This window comes from Mchenga conophoros, linkage group LG10 (genome assembly GCF_057382185.1).
Source record: "Mchenga conophoros isolate Kocher_MC1m ecotype Shallow Benthic linkage group LG10, M_conophoros_male_GT1.1, whole genome shotgun sequence".
Lineage (NCBI taxonomy): Eukaryota > Metazoa > Chordata > Actinopteri > Cichliformes > Cichlidae > Mchenga > Mchenga conophoros.
This window is the reverse complement of record NC_140535.1, coordinates 34,002,775-34,020,253: the sequence shown is the minus strand read 5'-3', so window position 1 is coordinate 34,020,253 and position 17,479 is coordinate 34,002,775. Positions and strand designations below refer to the sequence as shown.

Sequence of the window (17,479 nt, the reverse complement as noted above, 5' to 3'; positions counted from 1 at the left end):
TCACACGGAGAGGAAACGAAGGTGGAACGCTTCCCGCTGTCAGACGTGCGTTCGCCTGACAGCAGAAATGTGCACCGCGTGAACTTAAAGGCTGACCCACAAATGGAAGGACGACCTCTCCGCTGTTTGTTTTTACTCCTGCAGCGTCGAACAGGTTTCCCCCTCATTCCCGTATCGCTTCATGCGCTCATCGATGTTTGCTCTGGATTACAGCATCGTTTCTCGTAAAGGAACCTCGGGGACGAGGTGGTTTGAATTGAAGGCTGCAGTCATGTGTAAATCCTCCCATTGTAGTCAGGAATGAAGACGGACAGCGAGTCTGATTTCCACACTCGGAGCATCTCTTACACTCGTCCTGTATTTAAAGCGAGAGCAGCAGCTTAGCTGATGCTCTGTATTTGAATATGGAGTCCACCTGCAGCTGTGCAGGAATATTTGTTATTTTCTGTCACTGTGCTTTCCTCCTGCGCTGTTATGGCCTGATTCTGAAGCTATAAAAACTGCTCTTTGTTAATTAACAAGGCTATTTGTGAATTGTGCAGTCCCATTTTAATGGTGGCCTTGGGCTCTAAAGCTCGCTCAGCATGCAGCGGTTTATGCAGAACTTCAGCCCGAATGAAAAGAAGAAACGAGGGGAAGAAAACAAGTAAAAAACAGAACCAGGATTTCTGTTTTAGATTTTTATTTTAACATAAACAAACACGTCCCAGACTAAACACAAATTCACACGAGAAAACTCATCCTCATCCATGGACACTCATCCTGATTCTGATCTCGGTTTTCAACATTTAACAGTGCGAGGTCTTTAGTCATCATTAAAGCTGAAAATTCAGTCAAAATCCACGTTCTGATGGCCAGATGTTCAAGATACACGCATATATTAGGGGTGCAACTATATTCGTATCGATATTGAACCATTCGATACAGTGCTTTCGGTTCGGTACGCATATGTATCGAACAATACAACATTTGTAATTTATTTTATCAACTTTCCTTCTGACGATGCTGTCTGTGTTGAGCGCTCAGTGGATCTGCGTTCGACTACTCCGCCTAGGAGTCGAGCGCAGATCCACTGAGTGCTCAACACAGACAGCATCGTCAGAAGGAAGAGCGCAGGGCAAGCTAGCGAGACAGAAGTTAAGCTCTCCTTGCAACATGGCAAATTGAACCTCCCCCACCCTCATTCAGATCTGGCCTTTGGAACTATTTTGGTTTTCATGTGACGTATGACCCTGAAGGTAAGCGAGTCATGGACTAAAGTAAAACAGTATGTCGGATGTGCCATGCAATGCTCAATTACATGGGTGGGAACTAGTGTGTTAGCGCAGTTAGCTCGTTAACGTGTTGGCCGTCTAGCCCCATGCACGGAGCGATCGGCGGTAGCTCGTTAACGGAGATTTGCCGTGTTGTGGCGTTAAGGTCATTTCAACGAGATTAACCTGAAAGCACTAGTGGGAACACAACGAATATGAGTGCACATTTACTCCGACATCATCCTAGTGCAAAGACAAGTGGAAGCAGACAAAAACAACAAGCACGCATGCTACAAACTTTACCAGAGTCATTTAGACAGCCGTTAGCACAGGATTCTCCTTATGGGGACCTGATATGTTTAATATGCTGCTGAGAATATAGCCCAGAAGAAGCGTATAGTATAGCTTTTATTTTGGAAAGAGACATTTCTCTGTAATAAACTCTCTTTTGAGTGATTCCTCAATCAGATATATTTATTTTTTTATTACTTTGTTGTTTCAGCAACATTAAATTTAAAAACTGTACTTTTGAGTTAAAATATATATTTATAATTTTAATAAATGACAAATTAAAAAGGCATGAACATTTTTTTTTGTATCGAAAAAATATCGAATCGTGAATTTTGTGTATGGTTGCACCCCTAATATATATGCAACATATATCCAACTAATAACAAAACTGTGGCTTGAGAAGAATTAATTAAGTTGAAATAATTAAAAGGAGAATAACTCAGAAGACAAAATTAATCAATTGGATAAAAAAAATACAAAAAATAATCATTTTTGAGTGATTGTTAGTTTTACTCCATTTAGAGCTCAAATAAATGGAATAAATAAGTAAAACGCTAAAAATACGGTAAAATGTCAACTTAAAAATGTGACTGTAATATAATAAATGATTCTGTAAAGGGAAATATAATAAAGATGGCTGTTTTAATGTATGAAACGACACCTGCAGCTGATGTTGGGTGACGGCTCAGTGTACCCGGGGTGTTGAGTGTGTGACGGGGTTAAAAACACAGATGCGGTTACACATGTGTCATTTTGTCCTCGCTGATTCAAACCACGCTGAAAAATGTTTGGATGTCATTTGATTCATTTTGAATTACGTTGCTTTCCTTTATAAAGAAACTGTCTGTAATCAGTTTGAGTACCTTGAAGGACACGACGAGGTCAGAGTTTGGACGATGCAGACCTTGAGTCTTCTGCAGGCGCCCAAAGTTTGAACGCAGCACCTGCTTTTCTGGGGCGGTAAACTGGTCGACACGGGTTTTCACTGAGCTTTAAAAGCAAAAATGCATTATTTTTTTTACAAAACTGCGTCATCTGTTGGGAAGCGAAACCCATCTATAGAGGGCAGTGGGCTCCACAGCCCAAGGTCTGCAGCTTTAGCCGGCGTACAGGTTTGGATGACAGGGATGTGGAGTCCAAATTCAAACGTATCATCCGCTCTTCTTCTTGTACAGTCAACAACCTCTCGCTCTCAGCGGGAGGTTTTACACCTCGAGACTCAAAGAATGAGGAAAGTGCTTATAAACTGTCCAGACTGCCGCGTCAGGTCTCTGCTGCTGGCCCTGAACGTGTGTCATCAGAACAAAGGAATGTTATTGGTCAGATAACGCAGGTATGAGGTGGGTGACACGGGGCAGGCCGTCTCGGTAATGAATCCACCGGTTATCTGTCGGTGGAGCTTTATGGCTGTGATGTGGTGAGGGTGTTTTACAGTTGGACCTTGAGCAGCTATGAACTGGTTTGAAGCCTCATAACTCAACCTGAGGAATTTGCACGCCGCCTGACTCACCGCTCAGCTATGCAGCTCGCCGCCCTGTGTGTTTGCACTCTGCCTCTCGTTTTGTCAGTTTGCATCAGAGCGCCGAGGCTCGGCTCAGTGTTTACCTTGGTATGTGAAACCTGAGCGTGGGGGGGTGCACGTACTCGTATCAGGTTTTCACCCACTTTTGTTAGACTGCAAATTCATTTTTGACCAGAACGTCACCAGAATGACTTTTATGCTTCTTCTTTGAGTCTCGTGTGAGCTCAAAAATGTGCAGCCTTTCATGTGACGCTAAAAGTCCTGTAATTGGTGCAATTAAAATTTTTTTTTTTTTTTCTTTTGTGGTGGGGCTGGCGACTCCAGCATTATCCCCTCTGAATCCTGCCGCTTACGCCCAAACTCACAGGATGTAGTTTTAAAATCTGTAAGTGCAAAGAAAATAACAGTTTACTGCTTCTCTAATGGCAGCGGTGCATTAAATGTGTAATCTTGCGTGATTTCCACGCTCAGAAGCGCCCTGTAAATGGAGATTTAGCTCAGTAATGCTCGACTGGTCTGAAGTAGAAACCAGCATCCACATGGATGACTGGCAGCCCTGCAGGTGAGCTGTGTGACAACAGGTTTCCTCTTCCAGCTCCAGGCCCCTGCGAGCCTGATCGAAACACTCCGCTTCAGACAATTTTTTTTCTACTCTTGGATCTGTATGATGTCATAGAGAGAGGATATCCCTAATATGGTCATCTTGGAGATCCCACTCAGGAGAAAGTTGCCTTTTTTAAATTTTCCTGTCATCTAAAGTAAAAACACGTGAACACACATACCCGAGGTGTTCACCTTCACGCTGTGGCATGTGAGGACTTCTTAAAGTGTGCTGGATTTAGATTTTGTTGATTTTGGACACTAACGGTCCAAACACACATGACTGAACACGTCTCATTGTTGAGGTATTATCGGCACGCTTGTTTACGCTCACTGTGGCTTGTTTTTGATCTGCTCCCTTGGCCGTTGCAGGCGGTTTGAGCGCTGATGCAGTGAAGCATGCGAGAAGCACACAAGCACCATTTGATTGACTGACGGTGAAACGAAGGCCGTTGCCACCGCTGCCAGCTGGTCCGCCGCTGTGAGGGGAAACTGTGACGGAGAGTGACTATGTTAGCGACTCCCCTCGGCTCGACAATCAGAGGATAGGATTTAGGCGGTGGGAGGAAACAGAAAGAGAGAGAGGAATCAAATAATGGGATACCTGAGCTGCCGGCCGGTCGGACTGCCGGCTCTCTCTGGGATCAGCAGCCTCTCCGTCTTCCCCGGCTAAATTTAGAGCTGAGCTGAGGGGGTCTTCTCCGGGCCCCTTTCATTATTCATCAGCTGAAAAAGGACCCAGTTCAGTTTCTGCCGTCAGCAGTGAGCCGACTCCGAGTTTATCTGCAGTCACGACATAACGAAGGAACGCTGAAAAGAAACGCTAGCAACAAGCCTCGGAATCAGTGAATCAAACACACATACATCTGTGTGTTTGCCTGGACAAAGCTTAGCACACAGACACATCCAAATGCTTTTATCTCACACACACACACACACACACACACACACACACACACACACACACACACACACACACAGGCTTTTTGTCGACTGATAATTGGCACGCTGGGATGATGTGTTTGAGTTTCCGTATCTAAACAAAATGAAACCTTAAAGTGAGGAAAACGAGGGCAGCATCATTTATGGATGTGGATTTTCAGCTTCTCATATTTGGATGACGTGAGCCACGAGGGTCAAACTCACTTTAAGTTGTGGCTAACATGTCAACATCTCTGAAAATATAAACCATAAAAAAACAGATTAATATTCAGTTTACTGTTTTGAAAGTATTCACTTTTAGTTATCCATTCACCAAACATGTGGTGAACATTGTGAATTATATATAAAAAGATGAGTACTGTTAGTACAAAGAAGCAGAAACTATGGACACGATCCAGTGTTTGGGTTCTGAGTCCAGCTGGATCGGGTGTGGATCTGTTCAGCTCACGTCAGCAGCAGGAGATCTGAAACAGGACGGAGGAAGTTGGCATTAAAAGGACGAACAGTGTGGAGTTTTTTCACTCAGCAGCTTTTACTTCTTGAGCGTGTCGACGTGACTGAAAATCACAGCTGACTCTCGGCTTCTGTCCCGCTTGCTCGAGCTCTTATGTGCCAAACACTTGTTTGGAAGCTTTTGTTGCACTTAAGTTAGAAGTCGTCGTTACAGCCTTGATTACACTCGGTCATTCCGGTTGTACTTCTGTGGACTCTGCCTGTGGACGAGTGTGCGCGACCACCAAAACAGGCACATGGCATCCATATAAACCCCTGTGCCCGCTGTCTGATGGTCAAATTTACATCACTCGGACCCTTGCAGACTCACAGACATGGGAAGTAGAAACTTAAGCCACACAGTGAGCGCTTAGCAACCATTTGGCGAGGCAACGATCAAAAATGGTTGGCGAGCGGTTTCTGGAGGAAACATGATCACATAGAGGTACTCGTACTGAGACAAAGACCTGTGTGCTTTGCTTACTCGCAGGTTACCGCTGATGAAGCAGCTGTGAAACTAAGAGTGATGCAAACTGTAAACGGAGACCGTCAAAGTAAAAGTTGAGGCTTTTTGAAATGTGTCGTTTCAGCAGTAAAGCACGACTTTTACTTTGAAGTCAAGCCTGCTCCACTCTGTGTGCGAGGAGGTGCACACACAGCGAGGCCGAGAGCAGGGGACAAGCTGGCAAAGCTATAAATACAAATACGGCTCAGATGGAGGCGCATCCTTCCTTTCCATCCATTTCCATATAGTTAATATAATTTCAAAATTAAATTATAAATCGCTTTCTAAAGATGTCGTGTAGGAGTAATATAAAAAATAAAATGAGTCTTCAGTGGGCATTTAATAAAAAAGTCCCAGCTTTCCTCTGGTTGATGTCCTGAGATCAGTTCACGCACAGCAGGACTGTGAAGTGGAGAATATGACACGGTAACGTGGTTGTTATGAGTCCACGTGGGATTTTTAATATTTAATGTCAGCCAAGGCGCTTTGAGGTCGAGAGGTTGCCCCGGAAACCTCCAGGCGATGCGTCACCACCGCCTGTGGAATGTGGCGGGTCGGTTTCCTCCTATTGTGATGAGTGACAGGGACCACCCCCCTACACACCCAGCCTTTCTCCTATCCCCCTCCTCCTGCTGCTGCTGCTGAAGAAGCTTTCACACAGAGAGCGAGTGGGGATAAAAACAGTGTTTGAGTGGGTTCATTCAGCAGGGTTTGAATGTTTGGGTTTGATTTGGACGCGTTTCCAAATAAACAGCTTTAATGGACTCGATCTTAAACATCGAGCGGGCAACACAAAAACATGTAGAACTCATGCAAACAGGCGAGTCAGAGCCCTCCTTTGCATCCGGATCTGTGGCAGCCCTGATGATGAGGAGTGATGAAGAGCTTTCTGTGCTCTGACTCTGTTTTTCTGTTTCTCAGGCAGACGAAGCCTCTGACGTTCGCCGACTGCATCGGGGACGAGCTGCCGGTTGGCTGGGAGGAGGCGTACGACCCCGTCGTCGGAGCGTACTATGTCGACCACAACACCAGTGAGTTTCTCTCCTCATCATCCTGTTTCTCCCTCCTCTGTGAATGAGCTAAGGCACCAGTCAGCCTCTCGCTCAGGCTTGGAGGCGGCTCAGCTTCATGAAGCAAAGGACCGGCAGGTTTATGGGACACTGCTGAATTACACTGTCGTAACAGTCATTCTGTTCTGTTGTACATTAAGAAGCTGTGATCAGTTCCTCTGCTGCATCAAAAGAAAGCTAAGAAAGGTTTTTAAGCTTTGTGCCTCTTCCAACCTTTGAACTCCTGCTCATGTTTCCTCTTCATCGTGTTTTCCTCCAGAGAGCACCCAGCTGGAGGACCCGCGGGCCCAGTGGCAGCGGGAGCAGGAGGCCATGCTGCGGGACTACCTGGCCGTGGCCAGCGACGCGCTCAGCGCCCAGAAGGAGATCTACCAGGTGAAGGAGCAGAGGCTCCGCCTGGCACAGCAGGAGTACCGCCAGCTCAACGACGCGTGGAGGGACAAGTCCACGTCGCAGACGAGCTGTGAGTGACGGCCGAAATCAAAAACCTCCGTCTGTCTGATTTTACACGAGAGATCAGCTCTGACCTCTTTGTGTTTGCGATGTGATGGACAGAGGAGGTCAGCAGGAGTCTGTGACTGATGTCTGCAGACGACACTGATGTGAGAGCAGGAGGAAGAACGCCTAATTCTGCTGGCATCACACAGTGTGACAGTGACAGCAGTAATCACGCATTCATACATGTGATCGTGAGAAAAGTGTCAAAAACAGTCGTCAGTACAAGAAAATAATAAAAAGAATATAGAAAGATAAATAATTAAGAAACTATTAAAAATAAAAAAAGGAATTAATAAATTAATAAATAAATAATAAAATGTACTTTAAAATGTAAAAACAATTCCTTAATTTGAAAAAAGAAAATTTTTTTCAATTTTCAAATAAATATAATATTTATAAATATCAATAAAGTTAACATAAAAACAAACAAGTAAAAGTAAAATAAAAATATTTATCAAGATATAAAAAATAAAAAATGAAAATATTTTTAAAAATAAAAAAATTGAAATTAAAAATGCATTCAAATTCAGAATAAAAATACAAATATTTAATAAATATAGTTCAATAAAAGTAAAAAGAGTAAAATAACGTTTTTATTAATCTGTACATTGTCACATTTAAAAAATAAATAAATTCTGTATAATTTTTTGGGGTTTTCAGCTTTTCTGTTAAAAACTAATTCAGCAGAGGTTTCCTCACTGAGACTGTACCAAATGCTTCGGCCTCAGCCTGAAGCTGAAATCACAGCCTCTCTAACGTCTAACGTCCCGTTGTTTCCACAGTGAATTCCAGATCGTCCTCTTCCAGCAAGTACGACCCGGACATCCTCAAAGCCGAGATATCCACGGCCAAAAGTCGGGTAAGACCACCTCCGTCCAAATAGGAGGCATAACGTTAGCTGAGCCTGCAGGCATGTAAACAAACATTAGGAAAATAAGGTGAGAGAGAGCACGGAGTCACATTTACCTACAGCAGAGGACGACCCACCTGCTTTGATTAGTGAACAGTTTACACGTTAACGGCCGGCGGGCACTGCGGGCTGCCGGGCGCTTCGCTGCAGGGTGGGGGTGTTGAGCTTTCTGGCCTCCTAGGCTGGTGTAAACCCTGCTGTTGTTCATCTTGAAAGGGGAAAAACAAAGAGCGTCACACACACACCTCCTGGCTGTGGATCAACTATGCGCTTGAAGAGTCACCTGAGTCGAACTCTGGCCACGCCCCCCCACATAGTCAGCATTTTAATTTGTTCAAAGCAGCACGACCACATACCAAACTCATTCTTTCCTCGTGAGATGTTTTGGACTCTTTTAGAGCCGCTTTGCATGACTCACGGTTCAGAATGATCCTTATTTGCCTGATACTGGGCTCCCTTTGATACAAACCATGTCGCCTTCACTCCAACTACTTTTAAGCCAACGTTCTTCTGATTGGTTGCCCCCCATAAAGAGAGAGCCCCTCTCTGTGACATCATACAGATCTGAGAGTAGAAAAAACTGTCTGAAATGTCTTGTTTAAACACCTGTAGGGTAACACACAGAGCTCAGCTGCTCTGAAGCATTAAACTCCATATTTGTGAGCCACTTTTAAAGATGTAAGACGTTTTGGTCCTGGAGGTTTGGTCTCTAACCCTCACCCTGTCTCTGCCTCTTCTCAGGTGAACAAGTTGAAGCGGGACCTCGCCTGTATGAAGCAGGAGCTGCTGTACAAAGAGCAAGGCTTCGAGACGCTCAAAGAGTGAGTTTTGAAGTTTCCCGTGTCTTCTTGCTGCGTTACCTCGATTGCCTTGCTGGAGTCCAGAGGGGTGCAAAGCGAGTCCGTCCTCCTCGCTGAAGGGCAGTGCTGACAGGCGTGCTCGCGAGCAGCCGGCTGGGGGGTTCGGTCCTCACCTTTTTCGGCTCCTTATTTAATTTGCGAGGCGGTCAGAATCTGACATGAATAGAAAGTGTTTGAGTGACCTTCCCTCAGTCTCACAGCCCAGTTTAAAGGGCAGACAGGTAGATTAATTCCACCCGGAGAGACAATCAGCAGCCACGTCCTAAAGATTAATGCTCAGCTGTTTCGATATTAGTTTGTTGGGCAGGTTTTCACTTTTTCATTCTGGGTTTGCATCGACATGTCAGCCAAAGAGGAAGTTTACTGATGCTGTGGCTGAAAATCAAGCGCAGCCATGTTTGTGCTGTTCAGAGCTGGTGTGACGTCCCGAACGAGGAACAAAAGGATTTCAGATTGTGTGACCGAAGCCGTTCTCGAGTTCTTGTTGACGTTTCGGGCACAAACAAACACAGGATTAATATTCCTGTTTGATGAAATCTGGAGGGCTTTTTCTTTTTTGAGGTGCAGTTTTGAATATTATACCAGGTTATCATACAAACAACTCATTCACCACAGGTTACTGTAGATCCCAGATCATCAGGGCTATCGTTCGCATTCTTCCTGTTCCTCATCCAGAGTAAACCACCACCTGTGTTTTATTCCAGAAAATTCAAAAATCTAACACTAACACAAATGTCTGGTCTGGGAGGAAAAGCTTCACGATGGATGGAAAAAAACTGTTATGCAGTAATAACAGTTCAAGAGTCTGAAATTAAAGTTTTATCATTGGAATAGGGATGGGTATTGATAAGATTTTCACGATTCCGATTCCATTTTCGATTCTGTTTAATGATTCGATTCTTTATCGATTCTCTTATCAACTCTTTTTAAAAAAGAAGATTAGCTTAGAACTTTGTTTTATATCTTCTCTTTGAACAAGATAGAAATTTAGGAGTAACATGGCCTTACAAACCCAACAGTGAGATCTTAAGAGATCCACAGCCTGCGGCTCTTCAATGGGGTGTCACAGGGTCCCCAGGAAAAAAATTGTAAATGTAAAATAATAAAATAAATATTCTTCTGTAGCAATAACAAAGTATAACATAAATTATTCTGTAGCAATTACACAAGAATATCCAGTAATGTCCCTGCCTACAATTAAACACATTCACTTACTGAAAATCATCTGCTGTGGCAAACGGGTGAAAGCCTTTGACCACAAACTGAGTCACTGCTCGGTGACATTCGTATATCCTGGCCTGAAAGGAGACGCTGCCGGTAGACTGCAGCGAGAACTGCCAGCATCTGAGCCAGACTCAGTCTGTCTCATCGTGGTCGCCTAAATGCACAGTAATGGCAGGTTTGTAATAAGGCAGATCGCGCTAACATAATATGCACTGTTAGTTGATTATTTACCTGCCGCATTAACAGGAGAGGACGTGCAAACGTTATCGCTGCTGCTGGGTTGAGATTCACGAGTCCGGAGCGGAATTAAAAACACGACATTCATTTAAGGTCATCGCGTGTTTTGTGAACAAATGCTTTTGCATATTCGTAGTGTTTCCTCCCTTAAATGAAATATCTACTTTGCAAGTACTGCAAGTTGCCCTGTTGTCATCCGCTCTCGTAAAGTATAACCAAACTTTTGAGCGTTTGAGCCGCCGTGTTTCCTGCCAGGTAAATGACGCTCTGGAATCGATGAGGGAATCGTTTGCAAAAATGGCAAACAATTCCAAGGAAATGAAACAGTGGGAACCGGTTCTCAACAAGAACCGGGTTTCGATACCCATCCCTACATTCGAAGCACTTGAGCTACGGCAAGAAAACAAAACGGGCAACAATAAAAATGAATAAACTGAAAAAATAAATAAATAAATAAATAAAATGAACACAAGCGTCTTCTAGCTGAGATCAGGAGAATCAGAAAAACACGTCACATGAATTCATGAACGTGTCAGATTCTGACCGATATCGTCGCCGTGCTCTCCTCTGTTGTCTGCATCACAGTGAAGCGATGTTTGGAATTTGCCCCTGTGTGTGTGTGTGTGTGTGTGTGTGTGTGTGTGTGTGTGTGTGTGTCTGTCTAACTGTAAACATGAAAGTGGAGATTGAAGTGGTGTAAACGAGCCGCCACTTATCGCCTCGGCTGATATCACACATTCCTTCTGATCGTTAAACTCTATCAGGAACAATGCAGATGTGAGCGCTCGCCTCTGACCTGCTTCCACCCCTCCGAATATGAACTTAAAGTGGCCGAGGCTTTTTTCCCTCTGTGTGCGAACAGGAATGTTGGGTCTGTTTGTCTTGCCCCTCACGGCACAGTGAGAGTGTCAGGAGGATTAAAGAGCGAGCGGTCGGACGGCATTCCTCCGCGACTTTCCCCTCCCGCTCCACTCGCTACGCAGACGGCGTCCGGACAGCCAATCCCCCCCCGGCTCAGACTGGAATGCAGCCACATGCTCGGCTCCTGATAAGTTTTCACTGCCACACACGAGAGTGAAAGTTTACGAGCAAAAAAAGAGAGAAAAATGTAAACCCAAAAGTAAACGCAGGCTTCCCGGGACTTGAGTTTAGCTTCGTTCATTGGACCGCGCTCTGAAAAATGGAAACGAGGCCTCGCAGCAGATCCACCTGTAGCTCCTGCACAAGCTCTAACGTATAAATGCATCAAATCCAAGCAAGTATTGTAACCAAAGATGCAGTAAAGCATTCCCCACAAATTCAACAACCAGGCTGTCCCATCAAACATCAACATTACACACAAATCTGGATGTTTAAAGGAGAAAAACACTGGACTGGGATCGTTTTGACGTGAAATCACATTTTTTAGCTCGAAGGAAAAAGATTTGATTTCTTCTGAACACTTCAGGCACACTCAGGAAAACAGACACTGTATGCAATGAAGTCCAGGATGTTGTAGACGGCAGCAGGTCTGCAACCGCTCTTTGATCCAGTCTGTCATAATACAGAGACCGGCTGAGACAAAGTGGCAGGGCTGATGTGACAGGTGCCCAACATCCCTGCTCTCGTAGAGGATTATAATATAATCTGTTAACATGGAGGGAAACCTCGCAGATGTGCCTGTGATTGTAAATTAGACAGAGATTAATTTGAACCTTTATCGATGTTTCAGCTTCACACTGAGCTGAAAGGAGAATAGTCCAAATATATGAAGTGATTAATCTGAATACATGTGTTCAGTTTATTGATAAATGGCTGTTCAGTAAATTGAAGTACGTGTTGTTATATTTGGTATTAAAGGTGGAGCCTAAAGATTACAGCTGATTAATATACTACACTACTTACCAAGCACAGTGATTTTCATGAGCTGCCCGCCCTCGTCTGACAGGACTCGGAGTCAAACGTGCTCGTGACCGTGAATCAGCCTTAAAGTTGCGGGTTTCAGTGCGGACGTGAGTCTGAGGTCACATGTGTCAGGCGTGTTTACCCAAACGGGAGCAGGACCTGCTGATGACCAGGTCCAGGTGACCTCCCTCGACCATAAAAACCCAGAGGGCACCTCCCCCTTCAGCAAACACTCCTCTCCTGTATAAATTATATATATATCTGTGTGTGTGTGTGTGCACGTTTAGATCTGAAGCGCTGCTTTCAGTGAACATGAGTCCATGTCTGAGAGGGATTTCAGAGGATTACTCGTCCCCTCGGCCTGTTACAGACAAGTGCCTCCCTCCCTGCTCGCTTCCTCATTCCTGCTCTACCTTGTTTTGTCCCTCGCTCGCTCGCTCCCTCTCGGCCCGATCCTCCCTCCCCTCTTCCCTCTCTGAAGAATGTGGACGGGCCGGTTGTTCAGATGCATGCATGACTTACCGATGACGGGCTTTACACGGCTGCTGCTGCCGCCTCCGAGCGCAGCCAAGCTGCACTCGCAGCCGTGACAGGGATCCTGCGTCTCACCTGAACCAACAGTCGACCCTCGTCGTAGTTAGAGTTGGAATTACTGACACGTTCCACTGACTGCTCGGTTTTTAAAATATCAACCACGACTGAGCGTGTTGTTATTTTTAATTTCTCATTAAAATATAGAATAAATCATCCATCATATTTGAAAGGTCTGTGGGCCGATTAGAGGAGGGATTAAACACTCACTCGCGTCCTGAAAACATCTGTCCCATCAGCTGTTTCACAGCAAAAACAAACAGAAACAAATAAAAACCCAGCGAGGCGAAGCTTGGACCTCATCCGCCTCCCTGAGCGATTCAGAGACCGGCCACCATTTCCTGCAGAGGGTTTGATGTAGTCAACAGCCTGATTACACGTTGGCTGATAAACTGGTGACTCATTCATACCAGTGACAGTTATGAGTTCACCAGTAGAGCTGGAAGAGTCTTTTAATCTGAAACAAGGCGTGGGATTCATGAATCCATCTAAATTATACAAGACTGTTGCACATTTATGGCGTAGTAAATGGTATTTTTTGCAGGGCAGTAAGGTTGCGTTTGAGCTTGTGATGCCTGTGAGAAAGGACGGCTGTGGGAGAACATCCTGACCGTATTTTCACACAATTATTCCGATTTAATGTCAGAACGCGGCCCTGTCGGCTTCCTCAGTTCTGACTCACTTGAGGTCACCTGTGGGGCGCGACGTACCCGAAACTGGGGGAAAAATCAAAGCTCGGTTCATCGGAGCTCGATTTACAGTCATGAGTGGAATCCAAACCTCGTCCCTGACATTTACACTCGATGTGTATCGCTCCGCCACAAAGAGTAAAAAGTCAGAGCCGATAGATGTTGAATGACGTGTTTTTACTGGAAACCACGAAGGTGAGAAGACTGCTGAGTGACGTGCTCGCGCTGAGCAGCTTCCTCTGGCCCTGTATCAAAGCGCCGCTAAGTGAACAAACATCTGCTCACTTGGTTTTCAATCTGAATCCTAACTGACCTCCTCCTCTTTCTCTTCCTCCTCCAGGATCGACCAGAAGGTGTCCAACAGCCCGTCCGGTTACAGGCTGCAGGAGGCCCAGGCCATCCTCAGCGAGGTGCGCTCCATCCGCGACGCCATCAGCTCCGGGGAGAAGGAGAAGCAGGAGCTCATGCAGGTAGGAAGCCTGGACTTCTCACATTTACACTCTCAGCAGGCTTCACGTGTAATTTATGGCTTATTTAAGGCTTAACAGTTACTCTGGGACGTCTGGAGAGATGATAAATCTACCTCGACCTGCGTGAAGAAGCAGTTTGGACCAATAAACGGTTAAAAACATCAGACAGCTGTGAGGATGTTTCAGCAGAGCGTGACCTTTCAAAATAAAACCACAGAGCTACCTTGACTCTATGTGCTTCACGCCGGCGTTTGGATCGTCTTTCTTCCTCCTTTCGTTCATCGACAGGAGGGCACTCGATGTTAATGTGCAGCTGAACTTTTGGACGCAGGACCTTGCTTGGCTTGGTTAAAGGTTTGAGTTCAGTTTAGACGAGCTGGGAGCATCGTGTATGTTCATCTTACAGCTGTGCACGTGTGTCACATGATGACGAGGACAGAGGCGATGGTCTTAAAGTGTTCGTGGAGCAGACGCCGTGTGAGTTCAGTCAAAGGCATCGATAAAAAAACGATCAGGTGTCATTCTGTATCGCAGTAATGTGATTGGCATTTCTCACTCTGTAAGAGAACGTCTGAACGTCTGCGGTGCAGCTGTTTACGTCATCGTAAAGTGGGAGAGACTGACGCCGTTAAAACCGCGAGGCAACGTCGGGCTGGTACGTCAGCACTCACGTAAAGCATTAAAAATACAAGTGTCTGAGGGTTAGACCCAGCTCGGCCAACGGAAGGGGATCCAGCTACGATTTAAGGAGGTCCGGTTAGAGGAAAACAGCCTTAAAGAATTCAGTGTCTGCGTGCAGTCGAGCTGTCAAATACAACAAAGAACATACATTTAAATGATGAGGAGAGGCTCCTCTAAGGTTTTATTCATTCCATCAGATGCATTTACAGTGAACTAGCTCAGCTGCTTCCTGTTTTTCTGTTTTCACTCTGTAATTGATGTGATTGGCCGAGCAGCATCACATGGACACAGTTAGAAAGCATTCGTCTGTACGTACACCAACATAAAGACAAAAGATTAAAATAACTTGGGCCTGTAAAGATGGGTCCAGACCTGGACCGCGATCCACCCGTTGGTGACCACGGGACCGGGGTGATAACGGCGGCAGGAACCTGAAGGTAAAAAGAAGACGGCGGGCTGGATTACAGAGATGGAAAGCTCGGTTGACTCGCGGAGAAGTCGGTGGTTAAAGCTGCTGCTGAAATGCTCGAGGAGCAAACGGACGTGTTTAATTATCGTTAACGTGAACAAAGCTTTCATTCTTCCTCGCTGTTAATATTAAACTGGTATCAGTGTTTGCACAAAAAGTTGATCCTAATTTTAATCTAAGGCATTTTTAAAGAGGTTTCGAGTCCTGAAGTGTAGCTTCAGCTCCAGGCTCTCTGTTATCTTGTTTTCATGTACTGTATCTTATGTACACAGTGACTCACGCTGAAGTGACTTTTAAAAAGCCTGCAGGCCGTCATGTGTGTCGAGCCGTTTAAAGGCCGCTCGGTCTGCTTTTCTTCTCCCACAGCTTCAGGTTGCAGCTCTCTGTTTTGCATGAATGACGGCCTCATGGCGACCTACGCCGGTATCTCCCGGCACCCATTCGCTCCTCCACGTCCTTTCATTACAGCATTAACTCGTCCATATTTCCTCCACGGCTGCAGGGGGATTAAAGTTGCATGAAGAGGATGAGGGTTTGTTTACAGGTGTGCACTGAGACGAACTTCGAGTGTTTGATGTGTCGTTTTTTGGGCTCTGATGCAACGACTTGAAAACGTATGCGGTGGTAATTTACGGAGCTGAGGGTGCAGACGTGTGCATTTGAAGTGCATCATTGTAAAAATTCACTGCGACGCACATAAAGATGGAAACCGTCAGGTGTGCTGTGACTGCAGATTGCTTCGGAGGTAGGAGGAGGAAAGTGTCTTCAATAATAAATAATCTGCTGCCTTCCTCCTTCTGTCCGTCTCCCTCCTCCTCCCCCTCTACCATCTGCAGCTGACAGCTCCGTCTGTCAGGCTGTCTGTTCCTGTGTGTTCACATCGTATATCTGCATGTCAACAACCACACATTTATTTCTGAATATGAGTATATACACAAATATTAAAGGAATCCTGTTCTATCGGAGTACTGCATGAAGTCTGATGTCATCAGTTAGTATCAGAGGGGGGTGTTGATCAGGTTCAGCTGCTTTGGCCTGAATGACGTTAACAAGGTGCACCAGAGGGGCAATGATGACACAAACCCCACAGGGACAGTTTCACACTGATGTCTTTTCGCTGCTGTTAGCGTGAGGTGACCTGGACCCTGCAGAGGCCACACCCTGAGCACATGTGTCAGACGTGGGAGGGTCTGCAGAACGTTCCGCTGCCTGTACCGTCGTTCAGCGTGACCGGTTTGGTGGATCAGTGAAGGTCTGGGGAGGCACTCAGTCACTCAGTCTGTCCCGCCCAGTCGTCCGGTCGTGTTGGTTTGTTCTCGGCTCTTCACGGCTGACTGCAGGAGGACGGGGCAGGAGATCAGTGACCTCCTCAGTCCCCACATCTGAATCCAGTCCAACGCCTTCGGGAGGTGGTTAAACTGGAGATTTGGTAGCACCAACATTCAGCTGACAGATCTGCAGAGAAGCTGATTTAAAGCGTTTCACGCGTTAATGGAGCTGCAGATAAAACTGTGGGACTGTAAATGCTGTAATGATGGAGGTGTAGTGTTATTTTTCTGCTCCATATAAAAGCGGGGATAAGCTGCAATCCTCAGCACACTTCAAAACCAACCGCAGACTTCATCGTGGTCGTAAAGATGAAAGGGAACGCGGCGGCTTTAGCGGCTGCAGCGCAAACACAAAAGCAGCGTCTCCTTTTTCACTTTCAGGAGTCGCTCCTTCACGCCTGCCCTTTGCCCTGAGCGGCGTTCACTGAGTGGCTCTGTGCAAACAGGCTGCAGTTCATAAATGATTCTCAGCTTCAGTTCCTCGATGATCGAATACGACTCGAGGGCAAAGGTCAGAGCATTTGAAAGGAATGTCGGGCTCACAAACATTTGACTGACACCCTCACGCAGGTGGAATCCGATGGTCTTATTTCTGTGATTTTTATACTGAAATAATGTAATAAATCACAAACATAAATTGTAATTCACTTAATATATGCGCAGGTTTTAAAGGTTTATAATAGTAACAATAATGATGATGGTGGCTGTTAAGCGTTCTGCGATGCTGTCGTGATTCTGCGCCTCTTTCTTCGCTGCGGTTTGTGCTGTGACCTTCGGCGCCCTCTCTGTTTGTCTCGTGTTCCTGCAGAAACTGGCGGTGCTGAAGGACGGCTTCCGGCTGGACTCGGGCTCGCAGCAGGAGCTGTGGGGCAGCAGCACCTCGCTTGCAAACTCCGACCTGTCCGTCCCGCGGCTCTACTCCGACGCCAGCTCGCAGACTGACATCCCCGCCGAGGTAAGCCC

General features: G+C 45.8%; 1 protein-coding gene across 1 annotated transcript in view; it reads left to right on the top strand.

The window, feature by feature from the left end:
- The window catches only part of wwc1 (WW and C2 domain containing 1), a 45,343-nt gene that overhangs the window by 10,394 nt on the left and 17,470 nt on the right, over positions 1 to 17,479 (top strand). The window contains exons 2-7 of the mRNA XM_085289878.1: positions 6,527 to 6,636; positions 6,935 to 7,138; positions 7,956 to 8,032; positions 8,825 to 8,904; positions 13,909 to 14,038; positions 17,325 to 17,471. Coding sequence (XP_085146004.1) covers positions 6,527 to 6,636; positions 6,935 to 7,138; positions 7,956 to 8,032; positions 8,825 to 8,904; positions 13,909 to 14,038; positions 17,325 to 17,471 — 748 coding nt within the window. The remainder of the gene's footprint in view (positions 1 to 6,526; positions 6,637 to 6,934; positions 7,139 to 7,955; positions 8,033 to 8,824; positions 8,905 to 13,908; positions 14,039 to 17,324; positions 17,472 to 17,479) is intronic.